The sequence below is a fragment of the Leucoraja erinacea genome, chromosome 32 (assembly GCF_028641065.1).
Source record: "Leucoraja erinacea ecotype New England chromosome 32, Leri_hhj_1, whole genome shotgun sequence".
NCBI classification, from domain to species: domain Eukaryota; kingdom Metazoa; phylum Chordata; class Chondrichthyes; order Rajiformes; family Rajidae; genus Leucoraja; species Leucoraja erinaceus.
The window spans coordinates 11,178,621-11,198,230 of record NC_073408.1 but is presented as its reverse complement, the minus strand read 5'-3'; the positions used below and the strand labels follow the sequence as shown (position 1 = coordinate 11,198,230).

The 19,610-nt window shown below is 44.8% G+C and overlaps 1 protein-coding gene across 2 annotated transcripts; it reads right to left on the bottom strand.

Moving 5' to 3' along the window:
• Positions 1 to 1,343: 1,343 nt before the first annotated feature.
• Positions 1,344 to 18,064, bottom strand: LOC129712376 (myelin protein zero-like protein 2). 2 transcript variants are annotated; one of them, XM_055660746.1, is made up of 6 exons: positions 17,865 to 18,061; positions 8,456 to 8,622; positions 6,322 to 6,532; positions 5,135 to 5,321; positions 3,999 to 4,080; positions 1,344 to 2,518 (listed from the first exon to the last, which is right to left on the bottom strand). In XM_055660746.1, exons 1-5 carry the CDS (start codon positions 17,914 to 17,916, stop codon positions 4,008 to 4,010), a joined length of 690 nt encoding a protein of 229 aa, XP_055516721.1. In that variant the 5' UTR covers positions 17,917 to 18,061; the 3' UTR covers positions 1,344 to 2,518; positions 3,999 to 4,007. The 2 variants fall into 2 exon arrangements, with proteins under 2 accessions (XP_055516721.1, XP_055516722.1); XM_055660747.1 differs by lacking the exon at positions 3,999 to 4,080 and having other exon boundaries at positions 17,865 to 18,064.
• Between the last annotated feature and the right edge of the window lie 1,546 nt (positions 18,065 to 19,610).

Here is a 19,610-nt window from a genome sequence, read left to right as displayed (position 1 = left end):
ATAGGGATAGTGCTATTGCCACTGAAATTGACCATTTCATGACTAACAAGATTTTATTTTTAAATGTTAGCTATATTTAAGAGGGAGTTAGATGTGGCCCTTGTGGCTAAGGGGATCAGGGGGTATGGAGAGAAGGCAGGTACTGGATACCGAGTTGGATGATCAGCCATGATCATATTGAATGGCGGTGCAGGCTCGAAGGGCCGAATGGCCTACTCCTGCACCTAATTTCTATGTTTTCTATGTTTCTAACTAATAAGAATTAAGAAATTCAGTTAATTTTTTTAATCTATCAGCGATTCAAAGATTAAAACCTTGATTTATATCTCTTATCCCTGCCAATTGAAATGTCATGCCATTATCTCGTTGCCATTATTTACAGAATATTAACTTACTGTCTAATTGTTAACTAATTTTTGTTTCAGTTCTCATTAATCCAGCCTGTTCCCTTGTCTAAAACGCATTGTAGAAAATGCATACGCCTATTTCATGATCTGTTCATTTCCTCAATTTACATTAAACTTAGAACAGCATTGCATTAATCACACATTTAGTGTAGTACTCTACAGGCACTGCACAATTGGTGAGCCATTACAAGGCATTGCCACACCTTCAGAAGTGGTATCCATGGGATTGGACATTAATTAGATAACATCACTGTTATCTAATAACATCTCAGTACCATCACTGAGACAGATGCAAAATAATCCATGACACAATTTTGCAGATTAAATTTTCTCCACACTGCGTCTATAACATGTTATCCTCAGCCAACATCACTAAAGCATACAATCTTTTATTTCATTTATCTCAGTAATTTTGTTTTGTGGAATCTTGCTGTGTGCAGCACACAATGCTGGAGTAACTCTGTGGGTCAGGCCGGACCTGGTGAGTTACTCCAGCACTTTGTGTCCTTTTTTGTAAACCTGCATCTGCAGTTCCCTGTTTCAACATTGTAATGAGTAAACTTGAAAACAGCAGTGCGATGACACAGCCCCGCCTGACCCCATTCTACATTTGAATCACACAGCACAGGAAGAAGCATTTTGGGCTGCCTTTGAACATCTAGCCAAACAGTTGCTAATTTGTGTTTCTCCCATATATAGTTCCTTTACAGGCATTTTCCCAGTGAAAATCTGCTCCCGCTATCCTTTCAGGCAGTGCCTTGTAAATGTACATTCTGTGTTCATTTCCCCTCTGGAATTTTGATCAAACAGTCTGCTCTCAATCATTACTGGTGCCATGAATTGATTCAAACTTCTGGGTGTCGATGGAAGATAAATCAACTGAAGATAGTTCCTGTCGGAGAAAACCAAAAACTATGACCTTGCTTTAAAATATAACTCAGTGTTAATGGTTTTATTTTATGCAATTGCAAATGTGAAAATACATTTTACATGATATATATCAAAGTCATCAACAATTAAGTATAAATCTATACATCTTTAAAGTAATTGAAAAAATATTCAAGTTTGCTTTCATATATAACATTTGAATATTTACAGATCACTAACAGATACTCAACTATGAACACTCATCTCCCCCTCAACTAGAAATCCTGGATCTCTTTAAAATAAAAATCATTTTAAGAGACATTGGACATTCCGTTAAATAACTCTTGATTATAGTCTTGGTGAGGTACCGGGAGCTCAGGCGCAAACACGTGGCTAATTTTGGGTCATGTTGGTCGAGGATGCATTTGAAGAGCTTCTGTAATCAGCTGCCTGCGACTCAAAACTCAGCAATTTATGGGCTCTGGGAGAGCATGGAAGTAAATAAAATGAAGGAAATAGAATGGAGCAGATAATGGAAGTGAGGCTGCTTTATGGTGTGTATTGATTGTGGTGAAGAATCTCCCAATCTGGAGCCGTATCATCAATTCAATGTTGTCGAACAAAGCTGGCATTCATTGTCCATCCCTAGATGTCCGGTGAAGGCGGTAGATTTTCCTTTGGGAACACTGATGTCTGGGAAGCAGCCTTTGACACCACTGAGTAACTAAATCAGAGCACATTTAAGAATGAATCACATTGAGGTGGAGTCACATAAAGCACCAGTGTGGTGAAAGGATGGCATTTTCCCTTGTTCCTCAGCCATCCGTAAATTAATTGAATCGTTGCAAATATCCGGCAGTTCGGGAGTTCCTTTCATCAAAATCAATTTAAAATTTTCAATTCTCAAATTTTATTGTTGAGATATGAACTCAAATTCTTTGAATCAATATTCCAGTGATATAACTATTATGTTCCTATTCCCTGGATTGTTCTCGATGGACACTCCAGGTTTAACAATAGGTTTCTGCTATGACTCGAGCCGCCTGCAACAGACTGGTGGTGTTGCCTGGGCTCAAGTGCAGCTCTCTTTTTAATACAACACCCTCAGCAACAAGCGTGATGTGCTGAACAGCACAAGGAAAATAGTCTGAAATGTTCCCCCCTATAAAAGGTGGCCGACATGAAGTTTACTTTAAAATCTTGCTTCTTCTCTTGTTAAAATTAAACTTTGTTCTGCGACAGACCTGGAAAAGGTGAAGAACACTGTTTTACCAAACAAGGACAGTCCATGGTTGCAGTTACATTTGTTGTTTGACCACCACACTCATGTGTGCCAAATATCTGAGATCACCAGAATCTCCCAGTTTCCTGAACGATATGCCAGCCAGTCACTAAATCTAAATCCCAGGCCACCCATAGTGCAGGAGCATCTTCTCCATGGAGAGAGCACCAACTCAAAAGTAGTAGGGGTTGGTTAGTGAAAATTGGTGCCGTCATTGAAGCTCTTTGACTGCTCGACACTTTGGATCTTGGTCCAGGTCAAATCCCCTTATGGAAAATTGCTTGCACTTTTAAAGAGAACAGCCTTGAGTTTCAAAGGTAAAAATGTAGTCAAAGGCATTAATAATAAATCATGGATTTGGCAGGATAGAAAGAATTTCTCTGTGACTGACGCCTCTCTTCCCCCCCCCCACACACACACACTCCCCACCACCCACCCACAAACATCACGCTTTTTCCGCCCACGCCATTCAACTGGTGCAAACAGTGGTATTCCCATCACCCGTGGGATCGCAGTCCTGAAAAAACACACGTGGGAATTGAATGAGGCGGTGGTGAGGAAAAGCATTAAGGATTGGCAAGGTGAGGAAACACAGTGCCAAGGGTACTCTCTTGATCACTAAATAATGCCCCTGTCCCACTTAGGAAACCTGAACGGAAACCTCTGGAGACTTTGCACCCCACCCAAGGTTTCCGTGCGGTTCCCGGAGGTTGCAGGTAGTGGAGCAGGTAGGGAGACTGACAAAAACCACCGGGAACCGCACGGAAACCTTGGGTGGGGCGCAATATCTCCAGAGGTTTCCGTTCAGGTTTCCTAAGTGGGACAGGGGCATAAGATCATTCTGCACAAATGCCAGCACTTGGACAGGTAAGCACGGGGCTGTGTGCGATAGGTGGGGGTGCAGGTGGGGCTGTGAGGTTAGCAAAGGAAGTCATGCATTTCTATAGTATCTTACAATGACTATCTTACAACCTTGCAGAATGCTTCGCTTCCAAAACAGCACTTGCAAGCATAGTCACTGTTGCAGTGTAGGAAATTCAGCAGCAAACCATCAGATTGTCTGTTTTAGTGACGTTAGTTGAGGGAAAACAAATATTGCCCCTTCACTCAGCCAGGAACACCTCCTTTCTTTAAAATAGTAGACTCTTTTACATGGATTTGAAAGGGCAGGGAACAAAAGCAATTACAATTTAACTTCTTATCCAAATCCCAATTCCTCCTCATTGCTGTTTGGGAGATAGTGAAGTAACCCATTGGTGACCTCTCTGACAATGCAGCTTCCCATGTTACTGCACTGGGTTAAGTCTCAGGAGTGGGATGTGAACTTCTCGGTACTATAAACTGAGGGAGGGCTCATGAGGGAGCTGGAGGGGAAGATGATGCTGGGTCATGGGACTTTTGTTTCTTTAATATAAAGGACAACAAACTGTTGAGTTAGGTACCTTCAGTCTTCAGGAAACCCTTGCTGACTCGGCCTCTTCAGTCAGACTCAGCACCTCACCATTGAACTTCCCCATTTCCATACTGTTAAAAGAATACAGAGGGAAGGTAAGGGAGGAGGAGCTCCACAGGATCAGCCCGTGATCTGTGTCATTGGTAGTTTAAACTCAAGGCCCAGGATGCGGGGCCCAGTAAGTTCACGGGCATGAAATAAGAACAATATAGGATAGAAAGGAACTGCAGATGCTGTTGTAAACCGAAGATAGACACAAAATGCAGCATTATGCCGCCTGTCCCGCTAAGTTACTCCAACATGTTGTGTCTATCCATGATTCAATGATCCATGATCTACCTTGGGTCTCAATTTTCCATTGCCAGATCCACATGGACTTCAATTCTTGATCTTTCATGAATGTATCTACACCCATCTTAATTGCTTCTAATGATCCAGCCTCCACTATTCATTGGGCTCAGGGATTCACTGCCTTCTGAGAGATGAGAGAAACCCACCTTGGTTTTTAAATGACCGTCCCCTTATCTTGTCCTGCCACTTGAGACCCATCGACTCATGAAAACATATGACCCGTCATGCCCCAATAAGGCCTTATACATACGTTTCAATAAGATCACCCTATCATTCTTCTAAACTCCAAAGAATACAGACCTAAATCTGGGACATCTTTTTAAGTGATGGCATGTGGAGGACACCCAACAACTGAGTATTAGTCCACACCGAGACTGAACCACAAAACATTGGCCGATCTTTATGCTGGTGATTCTTGCCCATTGGTTTGTCGTGTTTTAACACAGCAGTTGGAATGGGGCCTTGGTATTTCTGTTCCCTCGTGGATGGGTAAGCAGTGAAGAAATTTGGGAATAAGCAGTGGAAAGAATGGGGACAAGGGGAGGAAAGCGTGGTAGGGTGAGGTGGCAGAAAGAGGGAGGTGGGGAAAGAGTGAAGACAAGAGAACAGGCGAGAGGGAGATTGGGAGAGATGACTGATCTCATATTCCAAAACCAAGTGTGGCTGCTGGGCTGATGCAGTGGCTGATGAAAAGTAAAAGCAGGAAGAGCCTTACCTGTAGACAGTGGGGGCAGCATGTCCCTCTACAGGGAGAGGCAGAGTGTAGCTCCTTACCCATCTTTGCTCTCGTATCTTCGTTCGTCCCTCCGTAGATGCGCCTCCACCTCCACCTCCTCCACACTCAAGTCCTCCCTCCTCCTCCTGCAAAGCTGGACCGTGACCATACAGATGACGATCAGGACCACCAGCCCCGTTGCTCCTCCGATCACAATGCCCAAGATCAACATCTCTGAGTAGGTGACTGCAGGGCCGAGAGCAGCGGGAGAAAGACGTCACCAATTTAGAGCAAGTTCCTTACCACACACAGCTCAGCGGGGTGCCACCTTCCAAAACTCAATCCCAACCCTCTGGATTTATCAGCATTTAGACACACCAGTTTTTTTTTTAAAGTATGTTCGTACTATTCGAGGAGGGTCCAGCAAAGATTAAAGACAGACATTCCCAGGATGTTGCACTGTGGTGGTTATGGACATATGAGAGAGTCTGGGACTCCTTGCTTTAGTGAAAGCCAAGTGTAGATTTGATGCAAGTATATAAAGTGGCAAAGCGCAGAAGCGGGTCTGTGACTGTACATCAATCATACACATGTGACAGGAATCTGGAATATGCTATTACCATATGTTAACTAAACAGACTTATCTTAATCAGCTTTAAAGTTATCTCATGTGATTGCTGCCAGCTGGTTTCCCTTGAAACTGTTTAGTTTGTGCTTTACATAGTTCCCAAAACCTTCTTGCATGTCTTATTTTGGTCAAAATGAGACGTACTTGGAAGTACACCATAGCCAAGCAATGTTCCTCCATGGAAGGGTTAGGGTTGGCATGACGGGATGAATGGGAGATTCCTTTCACATTCATCTGCTTCCTCCCCCGTTACCTCACCAACTGGTTAATCCCTTTATCTGCTTTTCTTTGCAATGAAGGAAAGCAATAAATTAAAATAACTTGAAATGAACTGTAAACTCAAGCACCTAAAGTTAATAGCAACCCGAGGGGAAACATTTTCACATAGAAGGCGGTGGGTAAAAGAGCAATTAGTTGAGGCAGGTACAATTACAACATTTAACAGACATTTGGACAGGTACATGGATAGGAAACGTTTAGAGGGACAAAAGTGGACAAATGGGATTAGCTTAGATGGGACATCTTGTCCGGCATGTTGGGCCAAAGGGCCTGTTTCTATGCTGTATGACACTACGTTACATTGGGATCAGACCCAGGCCACAACACCTTAACACAAACCTTTTTCCACAACAGCAAGTCGGACTTCACCAACGATCAGGTCCACGTCAGGGGGATTGAGCACGGAGCACATGAACGTCCCATTGTCCGTGAAGCGTAGGTCCATGATGGTAATCGATACATCTTTTTTCCAAATGTTCCCAGACCACACCACCCGTCCCTTAAACCGTCCCCCTGCAGATGCATATGGTTGCTCTTGATAATACATGACCTACGGAGAGAAAGGGAAGGTTATGCACTCAGCGGGCAGCCTGTCCACCAGCACAGTGGAGAGCAAGCTTTGCTCGAGTTGTGTGGACAGACTAAATAGGTTGATATTATTTCGTCTGGTCCAAAGAAAGTTGAGTGATAATCTTATAATGATTTATAAAATCATGAGAGACATGGATGGTGGATTCTCACAGTTAGGTAGCTGAGTCGAAAAATAGAGGGCGTAATATAAGGTGAGAGGGGCAAGATTTAAAGGGGGCCCAAGAGGCAGGTTTTCGACATAGAGAATGGTGTGTGTATGGAACAAGCTGCCAGAGGAAGTGGTAGGGGTGGGTAGAATTCAACATGAACAAATATTTCAATTGGTTTGTGGATTGGAAAGATTTGGAGGGATATCGACCAAATGCAGGTAAATAGGACAATCTCTTGAAGATGTTTTGTTCGGAGTGCATGAGTTGGGCCAACGGACCTGTCTCCATGTGGTTTAACTTCAATGCTGGCCTTGCCAGAGAATATTCTCAGAAAATGAATAAATTAAAACTTATTTTTCCCTTCAAACCTGTTCATAAAATTTTGAATGTGTCTGTTGTTTCCTTCCATTCCAGGACTTGAACATTATTTCCCCATGTAACAATGGTTTTCCCACCCTAGAGCCATCTAGTATATCCCTTGGTAGACACAAAATGTTGGAGTTACTCAGCGGGTGAGGCAGCATCTCTGGAGAGAAGGAATGGGTGACGTTTCGGGTCGAGACCCTTCTTCAGACTGATGTCAGGGGAGGGGGCAGGACAGAGATAGAATGTAGTCGGAGACAGTATATCCCCTTTATGCCCTATCTCTTCTCAGATGGTTGTCAATGTGGATAGAATTCCTCAGCTTCTGGATATCCCGCTGCAGAAGTTCACACCCTCTGTGTATGGCTAGACATGAGCACAGTGGCTCGACTATGTGCCGTCTTGCTATTCACAACAAGGACCAGGGATCGCCGGCTGGAAGTCAGGAGACAGGTCCCTTCCTTGCCCATTCCCAGGATTTTTGTCCTTGTCTGCACTCAGTGCCGTTGACCCACAGCCTGCAGGGGAGAACTGTTCTGGGTCTCTCATGAGAATTCCACGTTCCTGTGTTCTTTGGGACACACACGGACCTGAGGGTCTTACAGACGATATCTACATTTCTATAGCACTTTTTCATAACCTCAGGGTCTCCCAAGGTTCATATCAACCGATGAAGTGCATTTAATGTACTGAGTGTTTAAAACTATAAACACAGCTAAATTAAATGTCTGTTCAAGTGGGTGTCCCGAGGGAGGATTTATCCACAACAAGGTATATGTGTTGATAAAACCTCCTTGGAATTTCATGGGGCATAGGGTATTTTGCAGGTAAATGTGTCTGAGCTGCTGTGTGGAATAGAGACACTTGTTGACACTTGAATTACAGGCCCACCTCCGATTCTCCGGTACTCTTGGCTCCAGAGCCTTTCTGGATTCTCCGTTTTGCCGGACCAACAGAGGTCACGACCTTGGGAGATGCCGGCCCGCAAAGTCGGCCATGGGAATGGATCTGCTGGCTCTGGCCAGACCGGAGTTCCGCAGCTCAGGCTTCCTCAGGGGGCAAATGTGACCTGCTGATCGGTGCGGAAGTCCCGATGAGGTCATTATCAAACCCCTTCACCCAACATGGGCACATTTTCTGGGGCAATTCTGCGGCGGGGGGGGGGGGAGGTTTCGTCCGGATTAAAGGGGGGGGGGGGGGGGGGGGGGGAGCATCAGATCACCAGTTGCCAGAAAATCGGCGTTGGACTTGTATGTAGGACATCTTTTTATTAGCACTAGGCTTGCAATGTTAAATTGTTAACATTCCCAGCCTGAGGGGAACATTCCCACCTCTCTCCAACATGCTGGAACTCCCCTCCTGATACTCACAACTTCCTCAGTGCCACCGTTTTCGGGTCGGAAGGACCAAGTGACTGAGGTCTTTTTCCCGACAGGATGGGTGGATGTGAAGGTGCACTTGAGCCGGTACTCTGTGCCGTTCCGAGCCTCAACATTGCCTCCTGTGTAGACGTGGACCCCAGCAACATTGCCAATACCTGCATGGGAAACAAATCACAGCCCCTCATCACCATTCAGCAAGTTTAGCAAATGCTCGCTGCGTATAAGGTCACTATTGAAACAGGGTGAGGGTTACTGATTGTACAACTGCACAGAGCCTGTGTGCCCAACATTTACACACTGTTAATGCACTGTGTGAATATTAACTTTACTGAACTTTGCACAGAAACATGGCTCAAATCTCGACTGCCGTCAATACTTCCTTGACATTTTTAAACACAGGCATATCATTTATGCAGAAGTAACCATTTTGCTACACAGGGTACATTGGGCATTTCTTCAGAGGACATGATGCTTCCCCCATTTAGCAGGTGCTGCGCAGCTGGAAGGAGCCTCCCTTAGTCTATCTCCAAATATAGCCCGTAGCCCAGTCACAAACTCCATCACGCAACTAACCACAGGCACTATTTAGAAACATAATAAAGTCCCCTGTTCTGACTTATTTCTGCTCTCCCACATTGCTGTCTCCTACTCTTTAATTCCCACTTCGAAAAACTGCACGAAAGCAAATATTCTGACAGAATAACGTTCTATTCCATGACACGCTAACGTTGGTGGTATTGTTGGCTGTGAAGATGCTTGTCAAAAATTGCAGCAGGGTCTTGATTGGTTGGGCAGGCGGGCTGAGGAATGGTTGAGGGTGTTTAATACAGAGAAGTGCAAGGTGTAGGTATATGGAACGAGCTGCCGAAGAAGGTCGTTGAGGCAGGTACCGTCACAAAGTTAAAAAAAGCTTTTAGACTAGTATAGAGATCGGATAAGATGAGAGGAATAAGGGCCAAACGCAAGTAGGTGGGACTAGTGCAGCTGGGGCATGTTGGTTGGCATGGGCAACTTGGGCCTGTTTCCGCACTCTATGACTCTCTTCAAGAAACAAGTGTTTAATTGTCATAGGTACCAAAGCAGAACAATGAAATTCTTATCAAGTTCCTCATTGTAAGGCCCATAAACAGCAGTGAGATAATCAGCAGACCATGTGCCATTGTGATATTGACTGGTCATGACAGTGGGGACATTTCCTTGCACGGCTTCAAGTGCAGAGAGAGCAGCCAGGGCCCTGATCCAAACCCAGCATCATCCCCTTGACTTCAGCTACCAACAGGCAAGACCCCAGTTTGCAAGCTGCTCCCTGAACTGAGACTTATCCAGACTAACAGCTGTTGATACACAAACTATTAATGAGAGATGGAAAGACTGTGATTAATAACTCATTGCAACTCCACCACTACACAAAAACACACTTGTTAAACAGGACTGGGTACAGCGCTGGCAGTGATTCGAGTGAACATGATCGAAACAAAAAGCTAGAGTAACTCAGCGGGACAGGCAGCATCTCTGGAGAGAAGGAATGAATGACATTTCAGGTCGAGATCCTTCTTCAGAACATGAGTTGACAGACTGGCCTCTCTCCCCCTAAACAATTCAGGTTGGGTAATAAATATTTCCCCAACGACACTGCCCAGGTCTCAAGAATGTGAAAAATAATGTGAAAACAGTTCAATTTAACACAGCAGCCCAATTTATTTCAACTTTGTCTTTTCGAAACTTTTTTTTTGTGGCAAGAACTATCAAGTCAAATCCAAGTGAATCATGGAAGTTTAATTTTCAGCATTGTGGTGTTTTTAGTTTAGTTTAGTTTAGAGATACAGCGCGGAAACAGGCCCTTTGGTCCACTGAGTCTGCGCCGACCAGCAATCCCCGCACATTATCACCACCCTACACACACGAGGGACAATTTACAATTTTACCAAAGTCAATTAACCTACAACCTGTACGTCTTTGGAGTGTGGGAGGACACCGGAGATCTTGGAAAAAACCCACACAGGTTACGGGGAGAATGAACAAACTCCGTACAGCCAACACCCGTAGTCAGGATCGAACCTGGATACTTTCAAGAGAGAGCTCGATAGGGCTCTTAAAGATAACGGAGTCAGGGGATATGGAGAGAAGGCAGGAGTGGACTACTGATTGGGGATGATCAGCCATGATCACATTGAATGGTGGTGCTGGCTCGAAGGGCCGAATGGCCTACTCCTGCACCTATTGTCTATTGTCCTCCATCACATCACAATATTTTTGTTTCCTCTTTTGAACCACCCAGTTTTCCTCATCAATGACAGATCCTCCTTCATCCCCAACCCTCAACAGCATGATTACCAGTCCCTTGTCACTTCAATTGATTCCCACTTCTTCCTGAAGTGTATTTTCTTCTATAACCCAAGGATTCCAAATGCCTTAATATTAACTGCAGTTCTTCACTAAAATGCATCGCATTCACTGATCATGTTATTTAGCAATGATCAACTTGATCAAAGAGTAATTGTGATTTGATACGTTTTTTTTCCCCTGGAACTCCCCAATTTACACTTGGCCATATGGTTCTCTCGCAACCCTGCTCCTATAAACCACACTCTGCAGTATTGTTCTCATTTAAACAATACAAAGTGCTGGAGTAAATCAGCAGGTCAGGCAGAATCCCTGGGGAACATGGACAGGTGACGTTTTTGGTTTCTATATAGTGTTCTCATTTAGTGGTATTCCAACCAACCAGTTGCACCCAAGCCATTTCCATTGACGGCCAATCTCCCAGCACCTTCAGTCTGTTATCTGGGACTCACTAACACAAGGTGTGATTGATGTTCAATTTAATCTCAATCTTCAATTCAATTCAATGAACCTATTCAATCCATAGGTTCAATTTAATAGGGTTTAATTAAACATGTGAGAAACAAATACAAAAGATTTGCTGATAGGGCAACTCCACCCCTGATGCAATTCTGCTCTTGATGTAAATTCTATGTAATTGCTATTAGTTCTACATTATTGTTTGTTAGTTCCTTACCTCAATAATTTATTCCTCCTCTCTTATTTTCCCCCAAAATGTGTTTTCAACACTTATAAAACGAAGTAAAATCCTGAAAGTCAATCCCGAGCACTGTTAACAACCGATTACACAACACGGTCCCTCACAAGGCTCTTCATGTGTTCAAGGAGAAATCCCAATGCCTTTACATTATTTAACTTTGCAGTTTGTAAAGACAGGTGGACAAAGGTTTTATCAGCAGATGTTTACTTGTAAATTTAACCACCACATTTGTGGTTCCTGACTTCAATCCTGTAGATTCATTGAAAAGAAATGTCAACACGGCAACCATGCCTCATCGATAAAGTTCTCATCTCAGAGTCTGAAGGTTATGTGTTCAAGTCTCACTCTATAGGTTTGAACACTTCGACATGATACTGAGGGAGTGTTTCACTAAAGGGCAGTCCTCTGCATGACCCCCGAAACAGGTCTTCTTCTTGGGTAGATGCAAAGGATCTTATTGCACAATTTTGAAGAATGTGCAAGATTTTCTCCCTGCTCTTTTGTCCAATATTGATTTCACAATCAACATCACCATAACAGATGACTCAATATTTAAGCGCTGATGACCTGCAGAGCTTGCTGTACTTGCAACGCTATTCAAGAAAACAAGAAAAGACAAGTTATCATGCTCGCAAGCTATAACTAGTAGGATAACTCGGGGATCAGTGCCAAGGTTTCAACTCTTTACATTCTGCAAATTAAATGCAAAGGACAATAGTAAAGAATTCAAGTTTCCAAAAGAACAAAGGTAGGTGGTTTCATGAGGACTCAGAGTCTGCCAAGGAATTACGTGGGCAGACTTTTGCCAAAAGCTTATAACGTGTGGAGACAGGAAGTTACCCTCATGATAGGAAGAAAAGAAAGCAAGAGATTTTTTTAATGATATGAGTTGTAAGTAAAATACATTTGGGGACAGAAGAGAGAGTAGCAACTAATTATTAAGGTAAGTAACTAACAAACAAAAAATTGAAACTAATGGCATTTACATTGACTTGTCAGCAATGACAGGGCTATATAGGGTGTTCAGAATAAACTGGATTTCCATGTGTAAATAACAACACTTAGAATGCAGGAACAGAAGGCAAATAGGATGTTGACCTTGACAGCACAAATTGAGTAGCAAAGTATTGTTAAACTACATGGGGCCTTAGTGAGTCTTTGAATCAAGCATTAGAAGAGGAAATCATCGATTCGCTGAATTAATCCCTGGAAAGAGTGAGGTGTTCTACAGGGAAAGTGAGCAGAATCGGCCTAAAGTTTAAGAATGACTAGTAGTCTCTTAAAAACATTCAAATCCCACAGAGGGACTGGCAAGTTGGCTACTGTGAGGTTAAGGAATCAGTCACTTAAGACGAATAGAAGGAGGAATGCCATCTCTACATTTCTCTACCCCTCCCCTCCCCTGCCCCAGAAAACTGCAGAGGCCAATTCAATCGAGTTTACTCGAGCCAGATGGATGAATGTTTGGACTGAAGTGAAATTAATTATGGGGATCAGCAGGAGAAATGAAGTTGAGGTCATGAACAGATCAGCCGGGGGCAGTGGTCAAGGGTCACATGGCTGGTCCAGAACTTCAAAGAGATCTGCTTTTAAAGCACTTAGAGACCATCATGGTCCTAAACGATGTTCTACAATTGCTCATCCCACTTGCCCAGATGCCATCATCAGTGATGTACAATTTTGAGTGGCCAAGTCATTCTCACTGCCTTCCATTGTACAGTCCCACTGTATTGAAGTATTTACTGCTCAAGCACACATTTAATGTTTGCCAAACTAACATTACACTTTCATGTCATGAGGTTCATCACGTCCTTTTCTCTCAAGTGTTATTTGTTCCAGGTCAACTGCAAGTCACAAGTGGCCCAAATACCATGGAACTCTGCGTTCTGACCGGTGTCATTACACCAACTCCTTGTTCTCAAATAACATACCCTGCCTAAATCAAGTTGGAGCAACAGCCAATGGTCACACATCCCTTCAAACTTATCCAAAGGCCACTGCTCACAGGAACAGGAGAAGACCCTGCAGTCTCCTACATGTTCGGTCTGGCGAGAGAGAGTTGACCAGTTGTCCTTTGTGACTATCGGATAGAAAATCTTAACTACTGGTGCAAACCCACAAATGACAACTTCTCTGTTTAAAATCAACTGCTTGCATGTCTGAGGTTGGTCCAGTGAAATACAATAAATAACCACAATTATCCACTCATGTTACTATTGTGAGATATTTTCAACCAAGGGCAATATCTTTGTTGCTTAACACCCATTCTGGGAGATTGGGCTTAACAAGGCTATGGATCACATACACAGGCGGTGATGAACAAGACCACAAGGCTGTTGATAGCATCTGTGGCGGTACAGTGGTACAGCTAGTAAGACCAGTGGTGAAACCAGTGGTGAAGCTAGCTGCTTCATAGCGCTAGTGACCCAGGTTCAATCCTAGCCTTGGGTTCTGCCTGTGTGGGGTTTGCAAGTTCTTCCTGTGTCCGTGTGGATGCTCCGGTTTCCACCCACATTGCAAACTTGTGCAAACTTGCTGTTACAAATTGTCCGGTTAGTGAGGATGAGATCAAGTTGCTGCTGTTACAAACATACGAGATGTCCGTAAATGAAAGTGGCAGCTCGCGGACTTTTGTGCAAAGAAAAAACCGGATGGAAACAAATTATGAGAATCAGGATTGGTATTCTTTTACATAATAAATAAAGGAAGGAAAAACGTTCTAGAGGTAGTCCCTGAGATAGGCCTGTCCGAATTCCTCTGGGTATCTCTCTCAACTCTCTTACTTTTTGGCAACTAAGGCGTTTTAGTACAGGTGGAACAGTGTTACAGGGGTGGAAGGGGTCTCCCAGGCTCAGGAGTTAGCAGTTGATAGTTCCTGCAGGGGGGCAAGTGAAGTTCCCATAGTCCGTTCGGCCCGAACGCACTACTGAATGGAGCCTTCTTGGCCTTGGTGCAATTCCCAAACCAGTTGGGTAATGTTCCCGGGCAAGATGCTTTCCACCGCACTGTGTAGAGAGCACTGGAGGATCCTCGGAGACACTGTGATTTCTTCAATTGCCCGAGGTGGTAAAGGCGCTGCCTTGCCTTACTCACGAGTGCTGAGGCGTGTGATGCCCATGTCATATCCTCGGAGATGTGGACGCCCAGATATTTAAAACAGTTCACCCTATCCACAGGATCCCCATTTATCCTCAATAGAGTGTACGTCCTCGGATGATGTTCCTTCAAACATGATCCTCTCCTTCGTTTTTTGATGTTCACTGGTCTGTTATCCTGGCACCAGTCGATCCACCCTCCTCCCGGAGGCAGGTCGTTTCTAAGATCAGGCCCCCACCAGAGATTGTCATCAGCAAACTTAATTAAAATTGGAGCTGAACCTAGCCACACATCATGTGTGTACAGGGAGTGGGGGCTGAGGAGCAACCCTGGGGCGATCCTGTGCTCAGGGTGAGGGACTCCGATGTATTCCCTCCCATCTTGACTACCTGGGGCCTGGCGGTGAGAAAGTCCAGGACCCAGGCACACAGGGAGGTGTTGAGTCCCAATTCCATTAGCTTGCCGGCCAGTCTGGTGGGGACTATCGTGTTGAAGGCTGAACTGTAGTCTATGAACAGCATCCTCACGTAGCCCCCCTTCTGGCTGTCCAGATGGGAGAGAGCGGTGTGCAAGGCCTGGGAGACCGCATCGTCCGTGGACCTGTTTCACGATATGCAAACTGCAACTAGGACCAGTTCCAAGGGGAGAAGGCGCAGATGTGATTCTTCACCCTCTCAAGCTTTCATGACTATGGAGGTAAGGGCCACCGAACCTAGTCATTCCGACAGGCTGGGGAGGCATTTTTTGGTACCGGTACAATGATGGATTTTTTGAAGCAGGCAGGGACCACGGACTTGTCCAGGGAGAGGTTGATTGGTGTAAATAGATGGTTGATGGTCAGCACGGACTTGGTGGGTCGAAGGGCCTGTTTTCATGCTGTATCTCTCTATACTTACTTTTTATCAACTAAGAATGTTTTAGACAGGTGCATGGATAGGGCAGGTTTAGAGGGATATGGGGCAAAAGCAAGCAGGTGGGACTAGTGTGAATGGGACATGTTGGCTGGTGTGGGCAAGTTGGGCTGAAGGGCCTGTTTCCACACTGTAAGACTCTATGATTCTACAACCAGAAGGTTAGTGCACTGGTTAGCCTATTAAACAACACTGTTGTTGACCCTGACAATAGACCATTCTACTGCTGGGATCACATTAAAATGGAATCACACCCTCACTTTATTTGGAACTCACACATCCTCTCCGCAGCTGGAGTACTGGTCTGGTCGTCCTTCCCTGCTCAGGGTTTGAGGTCCCACCAGAGATTTGGGTGCATTCAAAATCCGTGTGCAGGATGGTGGAGCAGTGGTAGAGTTCCTGCCTTACATACATTTAATTGCTTGCATGTAATTGCTGGGTTCGATCCTGACTACGGGTGCTGTCTTTATGGAGTTTATACATTCTCCCATCGATCCCATTGGGTTTCCTCCAAGATCTTCGGTTTCCTCCCACACTTCAAAGACGTACAGGTATGTGGGTTAATTGGCTTTGGTACAAGTGTAAATTGTCCCAAGTATGTGTCGGATAGTGTTAATGTGCGGGGATCGCTGGACTGTGCGGACTCAGTGGGCTGTATCTCTAAACTAAAAACACTGAGATAAAATGCTTACATTGTGCAGATGCTGGAAGTCTGAAATAAAAAGTGTAAGTGGCAGAACATTACAGCAGATCAGGCAGCATCGGTGGAACAAAAAACTCCAGGTGTGAGAACTTTTCATCGGAGCATGGAGTCATTCAGGCATTTCTGGTTTTACAACAGTGTTAGTCATAGGCTGTGATGAGATTAGGGGTTGGAATCCTCATATTCATTGCTCTACAGGGTGAGGCTTCAGCCTGTGTTCCCACTCATCACACTCACTCACCACAGGCTAACTGCACCATCTCCACCCATTGGCAGTGTCCCAAATAAATCTCACCATCTGTTCCTGTCAACTCAATCAGTCAGAAGAAGAGTTCCAACCGGAAACATTGTATATCCGGCGCAGCGGTAGAGTTGCTGCCTTACAGCAAAAATGCAGCGCCGGAGAGCCGGGTTCGATCCCGACTACGGGTGCTGTCTGTACGGAGTTTGTACGTTCTCCTCGTGATCTGTGTGGGTTTTATCCGAGAACTTCGGTTTCCTCCCACACTCCAAAGACGTGCAAGTTTGTAGGTTAATTGGCTTGGTAAATGTAAAAAAATGTCCAGTGTAAAATTGTCCAGCTGGACTCTTCGGCAGTAAATCACAAGGTATTACCCTCCAAAGATGCTGCCTGGCCCGCTGTTAATCCAACGCTTCCCGGTTCGCTCCATCTCACACAGTTCAATATCAGCACGGTGGCTCTGTTCTTCATTCACCCATCTCCACAATGACTCGCCACAATAGCCCGACCCCACCACACCACACGGCTTCAATGTCCCCATTAAAACACAAAGCGCTGAATGGAGTAACTCAGCGGGTCAGACGGCGTCTCAGGAGGGAAGGGGGGAGCGCAGTTTTGGGTCAGGACCCTTCTACGGACTGAGTGACCCGCTGAGTTACTCCAGCACTTTGTGTTTTGCTCACGATCCCAGCATCTGCAATTCACTGTGTCTTCAACTTCGGATCTGAAACATTAACTGATTCTCAAGTTCCCACAAATGCGGAGTGGTTTCAGCAATTTTGTGTGTGTGTGTGGGGATGGGGGTGTGTGATGGTGGGGTGTGTGTGGGGGTGGGGTGTTTTTGTTTTGTTTGTTCTACACTCCACTTTAACTCAGCCAAGTCCTCACATCCAGGAGTAATTAAAACACAAGGGGGTTTGAAAAAGGCCATTCAACCTGTCCTGCCATTAACTTGCATCATGGCCGACCCACAATGTAAAGCAGGCTGGCTCCAGTCTATTGTATGTAAGAACCGACCAGAGATGGTTGTCCCTATGGAATGCTGCGGACAGGTTTGTACAATCTGTACGGCCGAGATTTCAATGCCTTCCACACAGTCCAATATTCTGCAACCCTAATCACTGCAAGTTTATATCTGGTAGTGAGTGGGACAGAGTTTAAGTGAAACGGGGTTTGATGCTTGGTATTCCAAACGTGTAATAACAAGACGAAGCATTGAACCTTTAAAACAAAATAACTCATACGCCCTACATCCCAGCCAGCGAAACCTACTCTACAACCTGCCACACCACGTTTTAAAGAACGTATTTGATGGTCATTGATTGAAATTGTCAGGGATTGAGGGGACGGGGGGCTGTGGAAGGATTTCCCGAGCAATCGTGTCCCAGTCCGAGACGGCTTACCTGCGAGTATCGCCGCCGCTAACACAGTCCACGACAAGATATGGGGCCACATCGACACGCAGATCCACCTTGGCTGTGGGTTTATTTCCCTCTGGGTGTAATGTGAACGTCGAGGCGGAGGATAGAGGTCGAGACCGGGAACCTCCGGGCTGGAGAACAAGTCGCGGATCCGGAGCCCAGCAACAAAGGAATGGGAGGCGGGGCAAGTCCCTTAAAACAGCCACACCGATCCTCGCCGAGCAGTTCCAAGAAAGTTTTTTTTTTAGCTCCATGGCAGTTTTCGAGGATGCCCCAAATTCACAATATTTTGTTTGGAAATGTGATGTTGTGTGGCATATATTTACACGACTGGCAAATGTGAATCAGGCAACCGTGTTTTGTTTTTAAAGTATAGAAACAAAGAAATGCAGATGCTGGTTTATTGCAAAGATAAGAGACAAAATGCTCCAGGCAGCACCCCTGGAGAAAAAGGTATGGGTGACTTTTCGGGTCGAGACCCTTCTTCAGAAAGGAGGCGGTGAAGCGCTTGAAACGAAAAAAATACATGTGAATAAAGTATGTGTGTGTGTGTGTGCAATATATATATATAATTGCACTTGCATTTATGGAGCTACTGTCAGGATTTCGGGACTTTTCCAGCGCTTTGCATCACTGAGATACTGAACAGTGGCCACCATTATAAACGCGACATCCAATTCACACCGACAATTGTAGGTCAATTACTTGGCCAAACATTAGAGTGCAATGTTCCTTTTTTGTGGTGGATAAACATGTCTATTTTGGATATCAGTGTGTAGTTTCCTTCCAACAGCAACACGAATGCAACAGGGCGAGTGCATTTTCCTCAGAGAGACGCTTATAGTGGGGCCCTCAGCTATTCCCCAAAGGACTGTCCTAAATCCAACACCACCTGGTCTCACCGCAGGAGACTGCGCCTGGAGATCGCCACAGCGCGGCGCCAGAGGGCATGTTGTAGCGACTTAATTCTAAAACTGAGACCTTAAATGGAAACAAAAACAAACCACAAAGTTATGAGGAATGACTTGTCTGTGGTAGATTGGGAAAATGACATTATAATGTATGACTATGATTTATAATTAGCGCAGGGTTTATAACATATATACTTTTTTTGAAAACCCAACAGGAAACTTGATCTACCCATAGCTAACTAAATAAAATAGTAGATTGACACAAAAAGCTGGAGTAACTCAGCAGGATAGGCAGCATCGCTAGAGAGAAGGAATGGGCGACATTTCGGGTCGAGACCCTTCTTCAGACTGAGAGTCAGGGGAATGAGAAACGAGAACAAGCACAGACTGGGCGATCGTTTCGCTGAACACCTTCGCTCAGTCCACCTTGGCCTACATGATGTCCCGGTTGCCAATCACGTTAAATCCCCTTCCCATTCCCACACTGACCTTTCTTTCCTGGGCCTCCTCCACTTTCAGATTGAGGCCAAACGTAAATTGGAGGAACAGCACCTCATATTTTGCTTGGGCAGCTTACAACCCAGCGGTATCAATGTTGATTTCTCTTGGTGTTAACAGAATGGAAGTCAAAATGTCATTGTTCATATGGGACATTTATACTTAATAGATACATTGTATGTATCCTTCGGCCACCGAGTCCATGCCGACCAGCGATCACCCCATACACTAGCACTATCATACACACTAGGGACAATTTACAATTAACAGAAGCCAAACAACCTACAAAGCTGTATGTCTTTGCAGTGTGGGGGGAAAC

Excerpts from the sequence above, each read along its gene's own strand:
- LOC129712376 (XM_055660746.1), bottom strand. The coding sequence starts at position 17,916 with ATGTGGCCCCATATCTTGTCGTGGACTGTGTTAGCGGCGGCGATACTC. Across the intron at positions 8,623-17,864 it reads AGCGGCGGCGATACTCGCAG|GTATTGGCAATGTTGCTGGG; the intron begins GTAAGCCGTCTC and ends TTTCCCATGCAG. Across the intron at positions 4,081-5,134 it reads AGATACGAGAGCAAAGATGG|TATGGAAATGGGGAAGTTCA; the intron begins GTAAGGAGCTAC and ends TTCTTTTAACAG.